Consider the following 24,832-nt stretch of genomic DNA (forward strand, 5'->3'; position numbering starts at 1 on the left):
CGTCGGTGAAAAAAATAATATCTGAGAACTTAGCTATTTCTTATACAAAGGATCACAGGCAAACCTTATGGAAAATAGCTTTCGGTGAATTCTCCTGAAAGAAAGTCCCTCAAATGATAAAGATGATGGGTTGATATTGTGATCGAAGAATACTTAAAGACTGATTTTATGTGTCCATTGCGCGCTTGAATTATCCACCGGGTTTTGGTCACGAGGCGACAGACATTAAGCTCTTCAATAGTAGGTTGTTTTCCATTCTGTACACTGTAGGGAATTTTATATACAATACCTAATTCTTCCAGAAGAGAAATGACTTCTCTAGAACCACGATCGACAACAAAAATGACATCTTCGACAAGTCAGTTTCTTATCCCATTGATGTCTCGCTGAAAATCATTTCGCAAAGTTGACGCGTCGTTTCTGAGGTCGGAGAAGTAAGATCCTTCAATTGACAAAATATAACCGTTGCCGTTGGGAGCAACAATTAATGTTGGCTTCAATAAATATATTTTAAAGAACTAAAAAACATGCTTTTTAAGAATATCGAACTGAAAAGTTATTTTTTTTAAATAAGCTTAAAACAATAACGAACGAAAAATACTAAGTAGTATTATTTTGAAAAAAGCGACAGGCGCTTGATATACAAAAAATATGGAACAAAGCGCCCACGCTTTTTTCACAATAATACTAGTATTTTTCGTTCGTTATTGTTTCAAGCTTATTTAAAAAAAATATTTTTAACTTTTTAATTCGATGTTCTTTACAAGCGTGTTTTTTAGTTTTTTTAAACTATATTCATTTTTCATTTTTTAGTTTCGTATGCCATAAAATCGTGTTTTTTAGTCTTTTTAAACTATAGAGAGGACTGGATCCTCCGGGAGAAGGAAATATTAAGAGCAGATAGTTGTTGGTTCACAGATGGATCAAATACACCTTTCAGTTCTGATGCAGGTGTTTTTAGTCGCAGACCCAGGACAGAGTTATCTACCTGCCTAGGAACTTATGCAACTGTATTTCAAAGGAAAATTTACGCTATTGAATTGTGTGTGGAGAGATTGGATAAATCCAACCTCAGTCACAAGTCATTGAAAATTTTCTCGGACAGTCAAGCGGCGTTGAAAGCTCTTGGCTCCTACCGAGAAACGTCTAAATTGGTAACAAACTGCCAAAAACGACTCTCCTCGATAGGAAGACTTAACAGATTGTCTCTGGTCTGGATTCCTGGCCTTCTGGCCTGAATGGCAATGAACTGACTCTTTTGCAAAGAAGGGTGCTGCAAGTGGCTTCATCGGACCAGAACCTGTCATTGGCATCGCTTTGGGCTTTGCCAAACAAACACTGAACACCTGGATGGCAAAAAGATTTATGGACTTCTGGCAGAATCTTCCAGGATTGGCTCACTCCGAAGCGTTTATTCACCCTTCAAAGCTCTATACCAAAGTGTTGTTGGACTGCAGAAGGGATGAACTACGATGTCTAACCCTTCTTCCAGGTCACTGTCATTTGAATCATCATATGCAGAGACTTGGACTGTCGGAAGACAGTCTGTGTCGTCTCTATTGGAAAATGATGAAACCACAGGGCACATACTTTGTGCCTGCCCCGTTGGGGACCGAATCAGGTTCTTAGAGTTCGGCAGATCCGTACTCTCACCGTCTGACCTGAAAGACCACTCACCATACAAACTAATCGGCTTCCTTAAGAAGGAAGTGGCCGAGTGTGAATAGGTGTGAGCCACAATAAACCCTTGTGGGTTGCGGTGGAGGGTTGAATAGATCCACTCACTTTAGACCTACCTACCTACCTACCTTTTTAAACTATATTTATTTTATCCAAACTTTGGGATCAATCATGTATCAATGTATGTATGTATGAATGTATGAATGTATGAATGTATGAATGTATGAATGTATGAATGTATGAATGTATGAATGTATGAATGTATGAATGTATGAATGTATGAATGTATGAATGTATGAATGTATGAATGTATGAATGTATGAATGTATGAATGTATGAATGTATGAATGTATGAATGTATGAATGTATGAATGTATGAATGTATGAATGTATGAATGTATGAATGTATGAATGTATGAATGTATGTATGTATGTATGTATGTATGTATCCAAGTGATCTATACAAGACTTTGCATTATCTCTGATGTAAATATTTTTCGAAAACAAAAACAATGACTTGGTAATTCAGAGTTAACCGATTTAGATTGAGTCTAGCGTTACATACTACGCACGATTCGCTCAAAGTTTGTTTCAAAATATTCAGCTTGAGAAACGTCCAGTCGTCTTCCAAAACAGTTATTTCTTCCATTACTGTCCTATTACAATTCAGGCACAGTCTTGTGAAGTTTTCAATGGAAATATCTAGTAGTCCTGATTTTTTCCTTTGTTGAGTAGCAATCTCCCGTTATCCTTCACTATTCACCCCATCTAATTTTGCGATTCGTTTTATATGTAAAATATTGTTGCATATGAAACAATGTCTTTGATTTTGAATGAAAGCTATCAGAGAGGTATGAAATATCAAATAAACCGGCACAAAAGATTCAAACATTAGAAAAATATTTTATTTATCATGTATACATTACATGAGTAACGACATTACTAATGATATGTCATCATAATAATCAACTGACGACTGGTAACTTGATCAAAAAAACAGAATACCGGTTGAAATATCAGTTCAGTTGCGGATGAAATAGATAAAACTATGTGATAATGTAGGAATGCGATTATGCAATGATTGAATAAAAATGAATAAAAATTAATGTAGGATTATGTCAAATACATTATTCCGTATAGGAATGATAGGATGATTTGTGACAGGTTCTAATTTTGATTTTCTCACACGTTATTTTGCCGACTTTTAGCCGTTCTTCTCGAAGACTGTCCATTATTTTCCATTATGCCCATCGAGACATTCGATCAGGACGTTGAAAAGTACGTTTCAGCAATGTTATTCTTCAATAAATCTTGCTAGAAGTTTTTTCGAACAAATTTATGTATAGTGTTGTAACTTGTAACGTTAACAATATACCCATTTTTTGACTTCCATTATTTTTCCATGTATCAGCCCCTATACCGTGTGACACAGGCTCATGGTACACCCGCTTTTTCTCCTTTATTTCTTTGGCAATATTTCTGAAACTTGGAACATCACTAGACGCCACTTTATGACATATTTGTAAAAACAAATTCAACTTCCGGTTTTTCCGAAAACGACAACACCTTTCGATTTTCGAATGGGACATCCTGTATATTATTATAAGATCGGAGAGGGATGATCATGAGGAATCTAACGATACCAGGTTTGATGGTGTTATGAGTAGGACAGAGAAACTTTTTCTGGAGGGTTCATCCAACTCTCTCTCCCTCTCATAAAGGAGAAATTATAAAATGAAATATTTTCTCTCCATGTGAGTATTTTATACTATATTGTATTAACTATTATGTTGTTCTTCTTTTATTGTAGAATTTTAAATAATTAGCTGATGATGAACTTATATAGGTTCGAAACATGTACTGATTGATGGTTTTACTGTTCTAACATCTGATGGTGATAATAAATTGTGGAGACGACTTTGAGTTTTTATTCTTCGAAAGTACTCAAAAAAGTATGTATTCTTTCAGCACCAGTGAATATGTTTTAAAAATGCTAAAACATATATCAAAATGGGTTTTTTCCTTAGCCGCAAATCTACTGCACTACACTTTTGAGATATAATGGACTTATATCAGTGGTTGAAATGAACATGATAAATTGAAAAACTACCAAACTGATAATAGTACTGTTTTCACCGATGAACGAAGTAATTTAGGAGAAAGGTTAATATGTACAATTTTTAATGATTTGTTACAATGTTATCTATGAGAAGTTTTATAAATTTTATAGATATATATATATATATATATATATATATATATATATATATATATATATATATATATATATATATATATATATACCGTAAAAACTAGACTTCATACAATTGAGAACCTCTGCGTTATGTCCAAGCAAAAAAATTTAATATTCAACAAATATTTAAACCTGAAAACTGAAATGCACAACTTACGTGTCTGCTGCTAGCGAATCTGAAAACCAAATATTATGATTCTCTCAACTACATTACTTTGGAAAGTTGTGGTCCAGTAAAGTTGAAACTCATTTCGGGTTTAAAAACAAATGTTATATCTTTTTTGTACAGTCACACTTTTTGGATATTTATTCACATTTCACATGAGTTTCCAAGTCACATTAATATCTATTTCACTATAATTCTGTTATTTTCAGTTCCTTGTCTATAGATACATGATAACCCTACTTCTCATGACATCTCCCGGGTTCCTGAGTTGCGTTTAAAAAATAACTCGTTCCGTGGGAGCAGATTAGAGTCTTTTAATCAAAAACACATTGTCATTTTACACTCCGACTCAGCGTTCAAAAACCATTTCGCAGGTAAACAATAAATAAAGGTGTCAGAATTATTAAATTATCAAAATCAGGTTAGCAGTTATATGGATATACATTTTTTTTTCGAGTATGCATATCATTACAGGTATTGTCATTATCTGTACTATAAAATGCTTCCGAAAATATCATACTCCAATGAGCACCAAATATCCATGTAAAATGTTATATGTCTCTTATATGTCATGACTCTCAGAGTATAACTTTACTTTTATTGAAAATAGAGTGACCAGGATTTATTTTGAATATACTCTGAACATATCGGAGTATGAGCAGATTCAAACTAGAGTATATTTATGAATGTTCAGAGTAAGATGATCATACTCTTAGTTTTTGAACGCGACCCTAGTAAAAACGGTGGAATCATGTTGCCAGATTGCCAGTTATGAATTATAAGTAATCCATTAGATAATGGAACTATATACCTTAAACAGCAAGAGTTAGCCGTGATCTCATCATGTGACAAAATAATTATAGAGGAGTATCTCATAACTCAAATGATCACTATTTGAAAACTATCGATCAGTAACGACAAGCAATTCAGTCAGAAAAAAGTGGCAACGTCAACTCGCAACTTGACTGGTATTTGACAGTTACACTGTGACCCATTTCCATGAATAGCGTTTGCTAGTAAGCGAATCCTTTTAGTGGAAATGAATGAAATTAACAAGAAAACAGACGGATAATCTGAATTGTGTAATAATAATAATAATAACCATAGTTGGATTCGGAGAAAAATCGCTTTGTTACATCAACTAGATTGTAATACTTAAATAATTATTGTAAAGGTATGTATTCAAATTTGATTTTTTTACGATAATTGGCAAGGATAGATAAAATTTTCAGCATTTTGCATTGCTTTAGAAAATAATGAAATGCGTGTGAATACATGCAACGAATTGAAAGATGCGCGCTATATTTGAATGTTGCCAAAAACAAAATATTACGATAGATTCAATCATCACAAATTCAGATATTATATACCCACGCACGCATTACTGGGGTATGTATAAATGAGAATGGTGTCGCTTGGTGAACGAATGCTTTAGTGCTGCACTTCCATGTGGGTAGATCTTTTTTTCTGTTATGAAGTACACTTAGTTATCCAATCAGTCTCACTTGAGTCAAAAAAATACGAGGTGCCCTAACACTGATTGATCGGTTGTAAATATCTGAAATAGAGTATTAGTGCTCTTTAGGTTTGTAGGTATACAAAAGTGAGACATGGAATTGATAGGTAGTGTTTCATGAATTAGATATTTGGGTATGCGCTTTGTAGAAAATATTTAACTTTGGTGTTTGTCACTCGACAGAAGAGAAGGCATATTGTGTTTTACGATTGGCAACACTTTTTGTCAAAAATTAAAATCCAAGCGTTCTTTCATATTTTCATCAGTTTATATCAGTTTGATATTATATTTGAGAACTCCCAATACCATCTTTTTCAAGTGAAATACGATTTATTCGTAGGAAATGATAAAGTATTAACATAGGTATTCTATTAGTGAAAATTTTCGCTTCGTTACATTCATCAGTATACGACTATCATTGTTTACAGATAAGTCTTTCTTAGATTCTTGGGTTCATAATCTTTCAAACTGGAACTAAATATATCGGTCTTAAATATGTATACTGTGCATTCGTGATCTAGTGGCTCATGAGGTTTATGGCTAACTGGTATTGAATCATGAATGCAACAACACTTTTATTATCTGTGGGTCCCAATTGCTGACGACACAAATTTAAATGTAGTATATTTTTTTCCGTATATTAATGAAACACGTCCAAGAGAGTCTGGTTATTCTTTGAGGTTTTCATTATTTCTGTAGTCTGTAATAACCAAAATGGAAAGACAATTCCAAAGTGCTAAAAATATTTTTTGGGGGATTGATAACTATATAGAATTTGTACAGATGTTACTTAGGTTGTTTCAAAAGTTTTGTCCGTTTTTATGAGTCTAGTTTAAACTGTAAATTCTCAGTGAATACGTTTTAATTCAATCGAAAAAAGCACCACTTCAATCAGTTCACTTTTGACAACGTAACACAAGTCGATCAATTCCGTTAGCATATGAATTGTTTGCTCAGAATTCGATAAAGTCGACGAAGACTATTTTTGCCTGGTCCTGATTGGCTAAGGTTCTACCAGCAAGAAAGTTATCGAAGTGCTTGAGAAAATTACTCTGTGTTAGGAATCACACGTTAAAAGGTTATTGGTTCTTAGCTTCGACTTTTGAGACTTGTCGTTTGTGAGGGGGTGACAGCTGGTTAACAGAAAAACAGATTATTTTCAAACAGATGGTAGGCAGAACTTTGACGTTCAATTCGTTTAATTTTAGGACGATGATTTGTGAAACGAGCCGACGAGCGTAGTCGTAGAGCAGAATTGGACCTCTTCTGTTGACCAGTGTCGGCAGCTGCTGACGCAAGTTTCGGTACAGTTCTTCGATTTCCTCACAATAGGATTCTGCTGTGATCAAAATCAAAATCAAAATGTTCTTTATTGACTATTCTCCATACAATTTTAAGGTATTTTTTTGTGGTGTTTATAAAATATATACAATAAAAATATATATACAAATATACAAAATGTACACAAGGGTTTCCCCAATGGAGTGGGACAGTGGGAAGGATTGGGATGGGTAGTGAATGGGGTAGAGGGAGTGGCAGGAAAAGACCCCGATACATTTGCGCTCTCAAGAATTCCGCACGGAAGAAAAAAGCGCCTCCACACAGTCCCCCGATGGGACAGTGGGAGACGCCTCCGCTGGTGTTGGCGGTTGGCTCTCCACTCAAAAACGCCTTATATCAGCCTCATCTATAGTTTTCCGCTTCCTGCCGAGGCTTACGCGGAAGTTGTCATTCTGTCGCGTTTCGATACTTCTCAGAGAATCATTCGTCTGTTTGTTGGTAGCAGTTGTCGATAACCCCCTGGAAAAAGTTCATTAAAAAAACCAGGTAAGAGTATTTCTGCTATCACGTCATCATGTGTGCGTGAATACTCTTATCCAATTTTCCCATGAACTAAGCGCGATCGCATTCGCGCCGTTCACGGTATATCTCCAGTTCTTCATAGACTAGCCCGTGCTTACGGCGCTGTCCATGATAGCTTCTAACTGCCGTGACGTCCCTCGTCAGCGGGCTCTTCGGTAGAAAGAACTTGAACAATTTCTGAGCCAGTCTCCTGATATGGTCGGTGACTGACTCCACTTCTGCCAGATCTAACAGATTGTTCAATAAAATGCATCTGTCACTGTTAGTGCAAATACGGAGCACCTTATTCTGCATTCTCTCGAGTCTCATTCTGCTGTGATGGTTTGACCCGGTTGCAGAAAGTTATATTGTATCATACCAGTCGCTGACCACCATACAGCAGCCATGGTCTTTTTGGTGGGTTTTTGTCTTTGGAAAGTGCCTTTTAACCATTTAACCACTGTCCTGAACGTCTCCTCTTGTCATAGAGGATCCATTTTCGATCACACGTAATGATCCGATCCAAAAAAAGGATCGTTTTGGTTGCGCAAAAGCAAAGGAAAATAGACCTCGAAACCTGACAATTTCAGTCAATCATCATTCAAATCGTGGGTCACCCTCTTTTCGAGATCTTTGACCTTTGCAATACGTTTCAAACCATCAACAACCGTATGGCAGCTGACGCTCAGTTCTTCCGCCATCTCACGTACCGTTTGTGAAGGATCAGTCTCCACCAGAGTCCTCAAATCCTCGTTATGTATTAATGTAGGTTGACCACTTCGGGGCTCATCTTCGAGGCTAAAATCTCCGGATCATAATTTCGCAAACCAACGTCAAACAATGCATTCATTAACACTATCATTGCAAATTCCTGATTAATTTTTCGGGCTGTTTCGGCAGCGCTTTGGTTCAATTTGAATTCGTAGAGAATAATTCGCAAAAGATCGCTCAACGATATCATATAAGCTGAAAGGTGTAAAAAAATTAAAATTTGGAAGAATATGTACACCATCAATATATAGATTACAAAATTCTCTATCAATCAGTATACACCACGACAGAGTAGAATAAATAGTTATTGAGATATGGAGCTACAAAAACACATGATTTTAAAACGGGAAAAACGTTTCAAACAACCTTCATCAAATTGATTTCGAGTTGGTGAAAGAATCTTCCTGAAATTCTTCAGCTTTATTCTTCATATGGTTAAGTGAAATAGCGCTACTACGATTGGAAGAGCACTTAACGAAAAGCGAACTGTGCCTTTTTCACATGGATTTTCTAAAAGGCACATGTGAATGTTACTTTTTGATTGTACTGGGAATATGTACGTCATCATCAATAAAGTCGATATATTATTATCATTGTCATTCTTGTAGCTATGAGCCATTATTTAGACTAGATATATAGGTATCTCATATTTTCAAGATTTCAAGTTATCTAAAGTATCTTGCTGAAATTCATTACCTCCTCTTGGATATTCAGTTGGGTTTTTCTACAGGAAACCGTTGACTGCTCAGGGTAGAAAAAATAATAGTTTCATTATTGTGTTCATTCGAAAATAAATACTACTTATTATTTACTATGAATGGAAAAATGCAGTACCTTCGACCATCATTGACTACCAATGTTATATCCTTTCAGATGTGGTTCGAAATTCTACCAGCTTTCGCCGTAATAGTCGGTACTGTAGCTGCGCCCCATTATTTAGCATACGCTATGAATTACTTCGTGAATAGCAATTGTTATAGGAGAATGATGGAGACGAGAGAACAACGCTTACAGTACTTGAGAGACACAAGATTAACAGGCGACCCTTATAAAGTAGCTGGTCTTGAAAAAATATCGGAAGAATGTCCCGATGAGGAATCCACCACGGATGAATGTTACGAAATTCTTGACGAGGAAGAATGCGACGAAGAAGATAAATGAATTTATTTAGTTGGTTCTGATATCCGTGTTTCTCTTAATAATCAATTGTTCAAGGAATACAAAATCAGCTTGTCAATTAGATACATTATTTTACTGAATACAAATATTCCATAAATTAAGGTATTTTTCCATGTATTTGAAATATTCATTCAAATATTGTATTGTATAATGGGCTATTATGTTTACCTGTTGCGATACTGGTTGTTATTGTGTTATTGTGAATGCGAAAGAATCTATTTGCTTTCCTTCTTTTTTTGGAAGTTTCCTACATTTTTTTTTTTTGTATAAGTAGAAGCAGAAATATAAACCCTTCCTTTACCAAAAAAGAATCTCTCCTAAAAATACACCCCTTTCCATTTGTTCTATTTGCACTTTGCACTTTCAACTGGGTATATAAGTTTTGATCAAGTCCAATTTCATGTTTACATTTTTGTGACCTAATATTCGTCTATCTTTCGAAGTGATTTCGAATTGAAGTGAAAGTAACCAGGCATCGGGTTTCTCCGAAATGATAAATATCTCCGAACCGTATATAATAATGTCAGGACAGACAATTCCGCTTTCTGCTGCGATAAGTTTGTTGTGGATTAAAATTGACATCAATATGTCTTGGCACAATCATGTCGCTGGAATTGCAAAGGCTGCTTCTCAAAAACTTGGAACACATTGCCGAACCAGAAATGCTTTACAAAGCTCACATCAGACCTTTCGAGTATTGTTCTCATGTATGGAGCTCCGCCTAAGCATACCCTGAAGCCGTTGGATTCCATCCAGAAAAGAGCCATCCGCTCAGTTGCGGATCTTTCTGGAAAATTGAAGAGAGATTAGAGATTTCTCTCTCTTCTATGAATACTTTCACGGTAAGTGCTTTTATGTGAAATAAACTTGCTAAGAATGTTTTTCCAAATGGATTAAATCTCCAGCAATTCAAATCCAATGTGAATCGCTACTTTCGCACAGGTCCGCTCTTAGAGCGCCTTAACGAACATTTCATGTATAAAGTCTTCTTATCCATCTAAATCAACATAATCAACTGGAGATTAACAAAATTTCAGAGGATTCTGGATTCGCTAGAAAAAATCACTCTGTTATTTCTAAATCAGTTCAGTGACAGAGTTTATTTATGAGGTAATTATGTGTGATGAATTTGGAGAATACTTGAAGAAAATCCATAACGTATTCAAGGAACACTGAACAGTTTACAAAACCGTTAGTTATTCAAGTGTTACTTGAATAATCAGCATGAAAGAGTTCTTGTGAACCCCTCTCGCGAAAACCCATTGACAATAATCGAGGCGTGGTCAAATTGATACAATAGCACAGTAGAGCTCAAACCAATAGATTCTGTTGAGGATGCTGCGCGTTGGAAGGCAGAATACGAGGGTGAATTTCACGTTGCATTATCATTGGCCCCATATTTAGGCGAATAGAATTCATTCATTGTTGAGAACATCAACCCAATATTTTATTTCAAATCGATTTATTTATTCTAATCAGCTTTATTCTGATCAGCTAATCTCGTTTTCAAATCATTCCTTGGAATGCAACCACAAGTTCCCGAATCTGAATGATAACGGAAATTTTGCATTATGCAAGCAAAGGTTGGAAACTCAATTATTTGGAATCTGTGGAAATTCATAAGCACATTCATAACCCACATTGTCACAGGTGAATAAAATTCAGGTATTCAGTTGAGGACGGTCTGTTATTACCTACAGTGGTGTATATCAGCCTGTAACTAATAATAAGGACCTTTGATAAAATTCACTAAAAAAGTATGTTCACCAATTTTAATTTTGAAATACGTAAGTAGATATCTATATATTTTTTTTCATAAACTACACTATGATACTCTGTGATATTTTTTAAATAAATTTTGTGGAGATCGAATCGTAAGGTGTAGTTTATGAAATTACTATGGATCTTCATCAAGTACCAATGGGTATAGATATACATATACAATCGTGAACATTTTGTAAATGTATAAGAAATGAATAATATGTAGTGAATTGATCTGTTATATTTCAAATGGATTACACAGCGTTTTCATTGAGGCTCCCCGGGTAACACCACCGCCCCCAGAGAGCATAAATGTATGTCAACCAATTCACACGAAATATCAATGAGTTATACACATAAAAGATTCTTCAAAATCACTCCGTCTATTGGTGAAAATCATATGAAAATCCGTTTGTCAGTTTTTGAGTTCATCGCGTTTAGACAGATAGGTGGATGAGCTTGGGGGATTCTGATTTAATAATGAATAGTGATATAATATAACATCAATATAATCAATATAACAAAATAAACAAGAAAAAGTTAACTTCAACAACGTAGCATTATTTCCTTTGGTTGCACTTCTGATAAAATCAATCAATCCGTTAAAATTTAACGTCAAATTTCCCTATTCAATCAACACTTCATCGTGAGATTTCAGTTTACAAAACCGCAACACTTGTTTTGTTGTTAAATAGCTTTCTCGGGCGTTTTCATACAATTCATATAAATTGCCCTTGGTGAGGAGCGGAAAACATGGTATTTTGCCTAATGGCGAAAAAAACTACAATCTTTATTATACTTACAAATGACGGCGCCTAAAATCGAACTAACATACTCCACTCTTATAATGGAATATAGCGATGTAGTGCAGCAGCAATCAAAACAGTATCATCGTTGTATATAGACTACCAGTTGTTGCCCGCGGCTCCGCCTGCGTAGAATTGGGTTTTTCACGTTAAACACATAGTTACAATATTTTTTTATCAACCCAAAACTTCAGGTTACCAACTTCAAAACTGACGAAATTCAATACAATCTCAGAAAAAACAGATTTTAAATAGAACAGTAGCTTCGGCTGTACGTTAATATAAGAGCGGCCAACAGCTAGTAATTTATAAAAATTACGAACTGCACTAACTAATGAATAGTATCGAGAATGTGTCCTCACGCGTCTGCCCGCGTTCGGTTCTCGTTCTTGGCGATGGCACTTCATTGCTTAGACCGCCCCTCCACCCTGTGCATAGTCCCCCGTCGTCTTACAATAGACGCGACGCGTAAAGGCTCACTGTGTTACATCAAGTTAATGTTTTAACCAAATTACTTAGTGCAAAAGACAAAGTTTATCTATATAAAATACTTAAATCGACAATTAAAATTACAGATATTCCAAAATGTGCATTGTAAAAAAAGTATAAAATTTAATTGTATTTGTGGCTCAGTATTTTACCTGTAGTGGCTACCACATGAGCGGTAGATATATGTATGTTATCGAGAACTCCAATGGTATAGGCACACCAAGATGACTCTCAGGAAGCAAGAATTTTTCCGTCTCACTCAATACTTATCGTTTTATTATGACCAAAATTACCCAAAACCTTTGTAAATTGTAGCCTGTATGTTATTCTGATGTATAAGCTGTAGGTATTTATGTAAAGCTTCATCTAAATCCGTTCAATAGTTTAGGCGTGGAAGAGCCCCAAACATACAACATACATCCTCACAAACTTTCACATTTATATTAGTATAGATATACAAAGTTATCATGAAGCATCATCACTTGAAGCATTTTTCTCAGTATAATAATGGTTGGTTGAATGTACTCCATTCTGGTGTGAGAATAAATAAAGTTTGTTGATAATGCAATAGGATGGAGAACTGAAAAACATTCGAAAATAAGGATGAAGAAGTTACATTGAAAATATACTTTTAGGTACTTGACAAATGTGCCACAATTGCCAGGTAATTTAAAACCCCTTCAGATATCCGCTAGTCACTACTTTAATATATCCCGTCGAATGTGATTTTCAATATTTCACATTTGAAGTGTTCACGCGTCACATATTTTTTATAAAAGATGATTTTTCAACGCTAATTTATTACCCGAAATTCTCGAGTGCCGTTAGATTCTTTATAACATTAGTCAATTCGTATGTAAATATCCCAATTGGGCAATCATTTTATCTTTGTGTCGAGCCTATACAGAAGTAATTACATTAACATAGTAATAATGCTATAAATTCTGATAAAAGGGGCAACTCTTCAGAGTTTTTAGGCATTACGTGTTGGCTAGATGGCATGTCGGTGACTATTAGTTGGCTGACCCCTGATATGCAAATGATTATCGCGGATTCCATCGATTTTTCGCCTTTCCCAACCACACGAAAACTCATAGCAACGGTAAAATACCTACACCTTCCAGTCCGGTTCATGCTCGCACAATAAAATTATAAATTTGATACGGATGGTAGATACGCGATTTATTATTCACTTCGAGTTACGAATATTTTTTTTGGTTGTACGTTCATACAATTTAATAGAAATAGTCGTGTGAAGTCTTTGGACAGTTCGAGAAGCATGGTAACCATTATATTAAGTCAAATATTGGTTCGGTTAGTATTCAAAAACTGTTTTCGAAATACGAAGTCAGCAATAAAATGAATCCAACACTTAACTTTTCCCATTTCAGAATATAATTAAAACGTTGCAGAAAAGCTGTTGGGGAATTCAACAGAAGAATTCCGAATCGTAGTTACATTTCACTTAGAACAGTTACTACAAATGAGTTTTATGGTAACTAAACCAGTAAATAAAAATAGGCAGAATAAAGGAAGTGACATCGAAATTAATAATGAAATATTACCAAGCTACCGCAACAGTCCACGATGAGATATATGTTCAACGATTTGAATACAATCAAAAGCAAAATTTGTTGTTGATTTAGATTATCAAATGAAAACCAAAAACCTTCTTTCCCAAAAGTTCAACTATTGTTATTGGATTTTTTCTATGTGAACATTTTAGGATTTTAGAGAAGTGATTTGTGTTTATATAGTTTGTTTACCAATATATCTATCATTTGTGAATATGAATGTGAATTATTTTTAATGAGGATATTACTTTTTCACAGGAAATTGAAAATGGATGTCACTGCTTGGAAATCTTTGTGTCCACGACTCACACTGATAGTTCAAACTCGAATCTGTATAGTTCATATTTACCTAAATCGAGGAATTATAATCAACGAATCTTCACCAATTCACTTTAAATTGATATAACACCGACAAAAATACATACATACCTATCAATGGCGACCAAAACGAACAATGTAGGTAGGTTCTTGTCTCCGGTTCACAACATCGACACCAGAAGAATATCGCTTATTTTGAATTCTCTTTAAGTTATCTCTCTGTCTGTTTAAAATCTGTTTTTTCGTAAACTAGCTGTCGCTCTTCTTTGAACGACAACTCTCAAAAGTCGAAACTTGTGTGAGATAAGGACTAACGAGGTCTTACCTTTTAACGTCTGATTCCTAGCACGGGAGTTAAGTTTTTATGATTACAGTTTAAAATGAAATACATTTCAAATCTTAATTTGCTGAAAATTTTCAAAGTATTTGGTCAGTAGGGCTGATCTTTTTCGCGCAAATGTAAAATATCTACTTATGAAGTGATCCTCCACAAAATAATTTCCCCCATTGATTGTATGATGTCGACATTGAAAACCGTCCTACACCAAGCACACGACTCATTATCAACTTCGTGTCAGTAAATGTTGCAATTGTTCTGATTTATATTTTGTGGAATGTACAGTCCTGCCGCGATTAGCGGTGCGAGCCAGAACCACCCATTACGAAAGCCAGAAAGAGAAAGCCGGCGACGCCGTTTTGTGTCGAGAGAGACGTCGTTAAAACTAGAATTCCAACGGCGACGCCACTATTCGAGGCGTCCTGGCCGGCGTCCAACCATAACACGCCTCAGACAAAATATTAGAACTGGATGAGTGTCGACTGTCACAAAATCGGCGTAGAGACCCATGAAATATAGCTCATCATTATAGCACATAGGCGTTACATTCGACAGTGAGAACATCGTATCACCTGTCATTTCATAATTTTACTTCATTCTGTTCAGTAAATCAATTCATCCTCAACTTATTTGCCGCCGGTCAATTGAACATTACAGTACCTGATACCGAAAGATAATCTTCCAGGATTGGCTCACTCCAAGGCGTTTATTCACCCTTCGAAGCTTGATACCAAATAGTTTTTGGACTACAGTAGGGATGAACTACGATGTCTAACAGGTCTTCTCACAGGTCACTGTCATTTGAATCATCATATGCAAAGACTCGCCTCTGTTGGAAAATGATGAAACCACAGAGCACATACTTTGTGCCTGCCCCATTGAGGACCGAATCAGGTTTTAGAGTTCGGCAGAGCCGTACTCTCATCATCTGACCTAAAAGACCATTCACCATACAAACTAATCGGCTTCGTTAAGAAGCTGGGTTTATTTGGCCGAGTGGGAATAGGTGTGAGCCACAATAAACCCTTACAGGTTGCGGTGGAGGGTCGAATAGACCCACTCCAACCTAACCTAACCTGATACCGTAATGTGTTGCCTAGCAACATTTTTTATTTTTAAAAGCGATGACGTTTTAGTTCTGACTTTTGACCAGTTCTCACTCAAAAATTATAATGTACACAGCTTGTACAGAATGTACAGAATATATAAGCTGTGTACACAATTTTTGCCATATTGATGAAAACTAAGATTATAATAATGACCATTGGTATACAATCATTATGAAGGTAACTGTCATAACATAAAGGTAGCCAACAAGAAAAATACCTACTGTGCGCTTTCTTCTCTGAAATGTATTAGGGAAAAACATCCACATATAGATACTCGACTACTCTTTAACCAACTAAATGTAATCATAAAATAGACTGTAAATAACGTTTTTATGATATTCAGCTTAACCAACATTAGTAATTTTTTATTCATCTACACCTATATCCACTTGCACAGTTTTCTCACTTTTACTTGTAATATACATTTTTCCAGCAACTATAGTGAATGAATATTGGATATACATGGAATATACTTCTAATAATCATTTTTTATATATTTTGCTCAATTGAAAGTGGTAATTTCAATTGTATTATATCTATTGATATCTAATAATATTCTTGAGGTCGTTTTATTTGTGAATTATATGTTTCTACGAATCAAAGTAAATAAAACATATTAGAAAACTATAGACTTCAAATCATAATTATTCACATATTTTGGTTAAATGAACTTGCTACCATTATTTTGAATTTGAACTGCCAAATAAAAAGACAGAATGAAATAGAACATCATACATATCCGTCAGGTGTTATTACAGTACCCGGACTTATAACGTAAAATACCATTTCAGTCTATAAACTGACACTTTTCAGTTTTGTTGATAGACATTTTTTCAAACTATCCATGGCAGACTTAAAATTTGAAAGTTTGTTTCAATGAGTTTTTGGTTCAATGACAAGGTTTGGAAATCACCCTTCACAATAACATATTTGCAAAATGCCTAACCTAACGAAATTAACTTAAGAACGAATATTAGTGAAGTGATATTTTGAGACTTTCCATAAGCCTTATATATTGATTTAGTACAACATGGACAGAAACCGGTTCGCTTTTCTTTTGTCAAAAACTGTCAACGCTAGAAGTGAGATTGACCCAACTTTGTGTACTCGTTGATAGAGGGTGCGTATGTTTCTCTGTAGCGAAAAGTTAATGTGGCATCTGGAGACTAAAGCCTGGAAATTACGTTGCTCTTTTTCATTTTAACGTTTTCAAGAGATGATTATGAAATTCATCACCTTAATTGACAATGTGAAAAAGTCTTTATGTGATGATGACCGTTGTGTGTTTTATTTTGCCCAATATACACTATTACAATGAGAAATAAAAATAAAATGGCCCGCCTATGGCAAAATTCGTTTAAAACTCCCGCACCCAATTATACCAACACCTCTTTCTAGATATCTCCCATTCTATTCTTTGTTGGTACATCAATATGAATTAAAAATAAATACGACGAAAATAAAGCTCTAATTTAACGAAGTAGACAGCCGTCACACGAGTTGAAAAACATGTTTCCACTCTGAGAATTTGACGGGCTCCAGTCCAGATCTTTTTTGAACAAGTATAACAAGAGGTTAAGTTTTGAATTGTTAAAACATATTTCGAAAGATATAAGTGACCCCATTCACATGATTTATTACTGAGAGAAAGTTGTGTTCAATGAAATGAAATCATTCATTGTTATCAGAAATCACAACGTTATTGAAAAAATTTCCTCTCCAATATTTCCAAAGTGTTACTAGATGGTGATTGTTATAGAAATATAACAATTTTGTTTTGTTCGAAAACAGAGTAGAACAGACCTGGATTCAAAATCACCAGAAATTGTTTTACATCAAACATCAAGGCAGCCGCACACCGGCAACTTTTCAATTTCCGAAATTAAATAATCTTGTCGATTGAAAGTTGCCCGCTGTTGTTCCAAGATCATCCTAGCAACTAAATAGTTGCTAAACATCAGGTCTTTCAACACGAACCTCCGTACTTTGACAATTGATAACGGCCAAGGTACATCTGTCAAATGTTTTGTCATTTATTCAATCTGCTTTGCAAAATCACCATGAACGGATATAGCATTCAAGAACACGTGCAACTAATAAAATTGTTTTATCAAAATATGTGTTCTGTTCGGGCAACGTACCGCGCGCTTCGTCCATTTTATGGTAGCCATAATCGTCCTACCGAGAGGACTACTCGCAATGTGGTGGATAAATTGGTTCAGTAAACAGTCGATCAACTCCCGTACGTCGACGAAACGCAAGATCTACCGAAAACATCACCGCTGTCTGTGAGAGTGTGCAGGAGAATTCGAGGCAATCGATTTCGCGTCGCTTACAAGAACTCGGCCTTTCGCAGATTTAGCGAATTTCGTGTCGTAACTCGGGTCTGCACCCGTACAAAATTCAACTGGCTCAGGAACTGAAAGTAAACGACATAGACAACGGCCCATTTCTGTATGAATGGGTATGTGAACAAACAAAATTGTTGAATTTGGGATGATACCAATCCAAATGAGATCAAAAAGCGTCCAATGCATCCAGAAAAGTCACTGTTTGGTCCATATTTCTTTTAGAACGACGGTGGCCAGGCCATCCCTGTCACTATAGGTCGATGATTACCAACTTCTTTCGGCCTGAATTGGATGATCTAGACGCGACGTGCCACACAGCTCATGCCACATTGGATATTCTGCATGAGCGATTCAAGGGCATGGTCATCTCACGTGGAATTGATAACCCCGTCTTTTTCTTGTGGGGTTTTCACACACCCACAGCGGTCCTCAAAGCCAACATAACCCATGCCATCAGTCAAATTCAGCTTGATTTATGCGCCAGAGTTATAGAAAATTGGACGTTTCGGATGCGCTTCACCCAGAGAAGCCGTGGAGGATATTTAAACGATGTTATAATCCACGCAGGAAGCGCTCAATGAAAGATTTTATTGAAGGTGTATGATTTAAATAAAAAAGAGGACAATTCATGGAACAGCACTCGAGAAAAGAGAATTCACGGAACAGCACTCGAGAAAAGAGGGAGCCTACCGCGGACTCGCGGTTCTGGCTATTGGTTACCGAAAACAGGAAACAACACATACGCAGGAAATAACACAAATGCATTACGGGGCGCAACTATTCCTAAAGGACTAAGTAAGTAATGGCGATGACATCTACCCTTTGGAAAACACTATGTTTGGGATCGATCCTATGCAATTTTGGTTCAGCTTACTACTACTGATGTGGCCTATGACGAGCTGAAACAGCGCTGTCTGGTGTAGAATCATAAATGCATTGTGCCTGGGCTATGGTTGAAATCTAGTTGCCTTGCAGTGAAAGGCGGAGGACGAATTTCGTCAGAGGTCGATGTCGAAGATTGACTTTGCAACTGACCGCCTTGAGGAGGATTGGTTATATTTGATATTTGAGGATAGAATTATCTGTCGATCCCATAGATGGCGTCTTCGTCATCGCCCTCACTCGACATTTCGAGTTTAATTTCGAAATTTCGACTTCAATCTCGAAATTATGACTTTAATCTCTAAATTTCGAGATTAAAGTCATAATTTCGAGTTTTAAAGTCGGAATTTCCAAGAAACATATAATAAAAATATGTGGCCCTTCTGCGCTTCCGTATAAACTAGACGAATGTGTAACTGACATTTCAAAGACGGGATTATTCACTATTTCAATGGTCATTATCACTTTCTTCATTATGATATTTCATTTGGAATATTTTGGAGTGTATTATCATATTGTTGTTAATTTTTTTAACGTACTTCAAAAACAGTCTAAATAGTATATTCAAAACAATAATTATTATGAGCTAACATATTTTTCATGTACATACATTCAAGTGAAATTTTTTGATGATTGAAATGATCTTTTTCCGATATTTCAATTATAACATCAATTGTGGTCTAATGGTTATATTCTTGAATTTCATCATGATAATTGTGAGCTTTATTCAAAGTCAATTCACTTTTTCCACTAAATATAAAATCATTTTCATTTAGATTAGATTTTCTCTGATTTTCTAGACTTCCTGAAGTAATATAGTTAGTCACTCCACTTCAATTATTTCTTCTAGTAAAAATTAACAACGATTACACATAATTTCAATCATTACACTTGTATTTCACATCACTTTTTGAATGTCTATAAATCATTAACTTCTTCTGCTTTCCCCATTCAAACCGCTTCACTCTTACCCAAGTCGCAACTCCCTCTGCGATATTGAACCGATCAGCGTATAAATCTTAGAAACACTTAAATAGATTAAAAAAACATTCTATACTTGGCTTTTTTTAGTGGTCGATATTTTGGAAAACAACCTTTTTCCGTTTTCAAAACACAAAATTCAGAAAAATTCAGAGGCAAGTTAAATATTGGCAACGAATTTCCTGTGGATGGATTAGATATGAACAATTATGCAGCAGACAATGTGACTCCTTGTCGTTATAATCTATATGCACTTTCGAATCACAGTGGGTCTACCTACAGCGGACATTATACAGCATTCTGCAGACATCCCTATACTGGCACGTGGCACGAATACAATGATTCACACGTGTCACCAATTTCACCAAAATCGCTTGTGAGTGGAGATGCATACATCCTCTTCTATGAAAAGGAGGAAACGAGTTCGCACCTTTGAGCGTTTTGAAAAGTTATTTTTGAACTGTTGATTTTAATGTTATAATGAATTTAATCTGAACTGTCATTAAAGGTGACATTTTCATAAGTGTGAATAGCTTTTCACATACGTCAAAAGAATGAAATGTGCAGATGTCATAAATATACGATAGTGTTGTATTACCTACCTTTAGGAGAGTTATAAAAAAGAAGAAGAGTTTTTTTGACTATTGACATATGGGAGGTGTTTTGGTATTATTAATATGACTGATAAGTTGTAGCAATACATGATGTTTTTATTGAAATAAAGCTATATAAAGTAGTCTAAAATTTATATAAAGAGTTCATCCGTAGAACGAATAAAACAGATAGTCTGAATGAAAACATATAGATACTGGATTTTTTTTCAAGGATTCAGTTGAAGTTCATGTATTCATGAAGTGCATCAGATCAGACATCTTAACATTTCATTCTTTTGACGTATGTTCACAATTGAGGCAAAAGTTTCAAAATGAATTTCGGGTTTTGAAAACGGAAAAAGATTGTTTTCCGAAATGTCGAGCACAGAAAGCAGAGAAATGATTTTTCAATTTGTAGGCAAAATTCATGAACATTACAATCATCAACAGAATCTGCAGATTGTGGAAGCTTATATACCCAAAGAAAACTAGTAAAAAAAATCAATATTGATATCTCACCTGATAGACAATACCTCACCAAAATTGAAGAAAATTTGCGTATATTTTCACGTAATGAGCCATAATTTACTCTGAGTTTGATACTCGTTTTTCTCTGCTATTTCGTGAGTTTTTGTTCATTTTTGATGAGTTCAAAAAACTTCTATATCAACTATCAAAGGTTCCTTTTCAACATTCGGATCTTCGTTCATGAGCCATAATAACAAACAATTTGAATAGAACTGGCCTATACTTGATGAAAATCCATATTGAAACTCGTAAAATTAATACTTTACGCTTGAGATGGCTATTGTATAGCGAAACACGTGTCGCGGTTTTTATGAAACCCTTCATAGTGAATATCATACAATAAACTGTATTAATGAATCAACAATCTGTTTGAGCAAACTCAATATGTTCAGTTTAATGACCAATGCCTTGTGTTGGATCAAACAACTCTTTTAACTTTCAGGCTGAGGCACTTTATCTAAATAATCAAGAAAACTTATATCGAGGATAATTATATACCTGAATTAAAAATTTTCTGAACTTTAACCTGAACAGCAATTGAATTTTGAACTACTAAAACGAAAATGAACATTTTTGTCATTTGCTCACATGTCAATCGTCAAACAACATTCTTTTTTAGAAAATGTTTGCAATTTGAAATGAGTTGTAAACAAATAACAAGAAAGACCATCCGATAAATCTACGAAAGACTAACAATATGTAATGAATGGTGAAGGCATTCGGTGTTATAGGTCATTCTAATGAGAACATTTCTTAGGCTGCGATTTAGGGCTTCAAATTTGACTTCAACCCAATGTTAAAAATTTCAAAGATGGATATCCCGTGTATATCCTAACCTCACCAATATATTCCATGATATCGAAACATTTGAAACACTCTGTATGATTAGAAATAGATGTTGCTTTTTCATTCCGTAGACAGCTATAACTTACTAAATATAATTAGAAAAGTAAACAGTAATAATTTCATGCTTTAATCACATTCGTTAAGTATTTCGTGATAAAAAGTAAAATTAATATTTTCTTATCTCTATGAAATGAATTACTTTCCAGCCGTATCACGAATATTTCGGTGCCGTTTCTTTTAAAAACGGTGTGACCTCGCCGAAAAGGGCAAAAACCATAGAAACATTAACCTCCGAGAACGTTTACTTTTTCGACTCGAAGCCGACAGCCCTTATCGGTATTTTTTATGACTTTCATGTTTATCGAGGAATAATTCTACCCTTAGCTTGAGTCGTTAATTGCATGTGAAGCTATTTCTTAGCAAAAAATCTCGTTTATCAACATACCTTGACGGTTTATAATAAAAATGTTTAATGCATACTGTGTCCTGTTTTCCATTTCACGAAATTTATCGTGATTGAGTAATTAACTGACTTTAAATATATGCTAACATGAGTTTCAACGAATTTGACGTCGGATTTCAATAAATTCCAATTCCAATTGAACAATACTCCAAAATTTATGTCGGAATTTTACCAAATTCTAAATTTTAACTAGGAGTTTTATTAAATTTCGACTGTATGGTCCTTCTACGCCTTCGTAGGAACTTTTATCCGGGAAACCTTTGCATTGTTGTGGATTAATTTCACATCTAGTATTGAAGTGGAGATTATTTATTGTTTTATATAGTTACCATTATTGTTGTCAGTTTTGTTTTTGATTAAAAAGCAGAAAAGTCAAATAGAATCTTATTTTGCCGAAAATAAGTAGTTTGCCCAAACATTTTGGTCCTTCGAGTTTTGTTCAGTACCTTTTCGAGTTGAAGACGCATTCTGAAAAGGAAATTATTGATTGCTGTCAAATTTGTAAAACCCCAATTGAATGATGTCACGAGAGGAAGGTGCTGTTCGAAGAACTAGCAGAGCCACTGCTGGAATCCCGCCGTCGAAATATACGCCAAATGAATCAGTTGAGTCATCAAAATCTATCAAGTCAAGTAGATCAACTGCAAGTAAATTGAAAATATTGAAGTTGAAGAAGTTGCAGGCTGAAAATCAACTACAGAAAGAATTAGAAGATAGGCAATTGAAATTCGAACAACAAAAATTAGAACATTTAGAACGTGAAACTGAAAGAGAGCTAGCTATTTTGGAGATTCAAACGTCTATAGAAGCAGAAAAATCTTCAAAAAGCATTGAAAGTAGTAGTGAGCAAAGTGAAAGTATGGAAAGTAGCATACATAAAAAAAGCATTGAAAGAAGTAGTAAAATGAATTCTCTTCCATACGCCAAGTTATCAGATATTTCAATAGAAAATACTCATGTCAAAGTTGTTGACTGGTTATTGGAAAATAGTTTTCCGTATTCAAAGCAGTCAAACCCAGAAACCGAAAAATTAATGAATGAACCTATCACAACACATCAGTTTATGAAAGAATTCACTTCAGCAATGACAGATGCTTTCAAATCAGTAACCAAACAAAATCAAATCCACAACAAATCTTCTAAGGTATCCTGCAGGAATGTTGTGGGGAAAGAACTTCCTTATTTCTACGGAAATGTTGAGGATTGGCCTATGTTTATTTCTCTATATCAACGATCCACTGAAACATGTGCTTACTCTGATGAAGAAAATTTGCTACGTTTTCAAAAAGCCCTGAAAAATGAAGCTTTAGATGCAGTGAAGCCACTATTTGTATCTCCAGATAATCTCAATGACATACTTAAGACGTTAGAGGCTAGATTTGGACGACATGAATTTATAATGGAATCCATGATGAATAAAGTGAAATTATTATCACCCGTGAATACTCGTTCTCCAATATCCTTTATAAAATTTGCCAATTCGGTTCTTAATCTTACTGTCACTGCAAAATCGTTGAAAATGGAAACATATATCAACAATAGCCAACTTCTTAGTCAGCTCGTTCAAAAATTGCCAGAACACCTTTAGTTCCAGTGGGCAAGAATTATTGTCAAGAAATACAAAGACATACCTACACCATCGTTGAAAGAGTTTTCAGAGTGGTTACAAGAAGAATCTTCAGCAGCTTGTTTGTTATGTAAACCTTCTATTTCTCATTCTGCATCAACAGTCCCGTATATGGACAAGAAAAATAAAAAGAACGTTTTCACTGGAACAGAAAACTCATCAATGGAAAAGTACTGTCGATTTTGCTCTAAATCTACTCATTCCATATACAAATGCGACCATTTCCTGCGTCTCGACACTGATAAGAGATGGGAATGGGTGAAAGAACAAAAAGTTTGCTTTTCTTGCCTCAATTCGTCTCATCGTACTTTCAAATGTAAAAATCGAAGACGTTGTGGTCTGCAGAAATGCGAAAAATACCATAATCGCTTACTCCACCCGAATAGTGTTGTAAATCCAAACCAATTGCAGGGATACAACTTGCAAACTCAGTTAGCCGCTTCCAATATCACAGCTGAGAAGAAAGAAGAGGAATCACAGAATCCTGATTGTTTTAATAATGAGCATTTTCTTCAGATTCTAACCGAATATAAAACCGTTTTACTTCGAATAGTTCCTGTCACTGTCATCGGCCCCAAAAAGTCGATGAAAACATATGCGCTCTTTGATGAAGGAAGCACGGTTACATTGATGGACTCTAACCTTGCCGAGGAGATAGGAGTGGATGGTGTCAATGATCCATTAAAAATGTATTGGACCAATTGTACTTCCTATACAGACGACCAATCGAAACGTGTCAATTTGAAAATTCAGGGAACG

General features: G+C 35.2%; 1 protein-coding gene across 5 annotated transcripts in view; it reads left to right on the forward strand.

Moving 5' to 3' along the window:
* The window catches only part of LOC141481573 (uncharacterized), a 196,040-nt gene extending 186,531 nt beyond the window's left edge, over nucleotides 1-9,509 (forward strand). For 3 of the 5 annotated variants that reach the window (XM_074173294.1, XM_074173299.1, XM_074173298.1), the window contains one exon: nucleotides 9,103-9,509. In XM_074173294.1, the coding sequence (XP_074029395.1) occupies nucleotides 9,103-9,390 (288 nt within the window). In that variant the 3' untranslated portion in view covers nucleotides 9,391-9,509. Of the gene's footprint in view, nucleotides 1-5,084; nucleotides 5,275-7,786; nucleotides 7,876-9,102 lie in introns of those variants that run through there. The other 2 variants (XM_074173297.1, XM_074173296.1) reach the window with 2 other exon arrangements.
* The last annotated feature ends 15,323 nt before the right edge of the window (nucleotides 9,510-24,832 follow it).

The sequence above is a fragment of the Leptinotarsa decemlineata genome, unplaced genomic scaffold (genome assembly GCF_025532065.1).
Source record: "Leptinotarsa decemlineata unplaced genomic scaffold, Ldec_3_MD MMD2_tig00000218_RagTag_RagTag, whole genome shotgun sequence".
Classification (NCBI taxonomy): domain Eukaryota; kingdom Metazoa; phylum Arthropoda; class Insecta; order Coleoptera; family Chrysomelidae; genus Leptinotarsa; species Leptinotarsa decemlineata.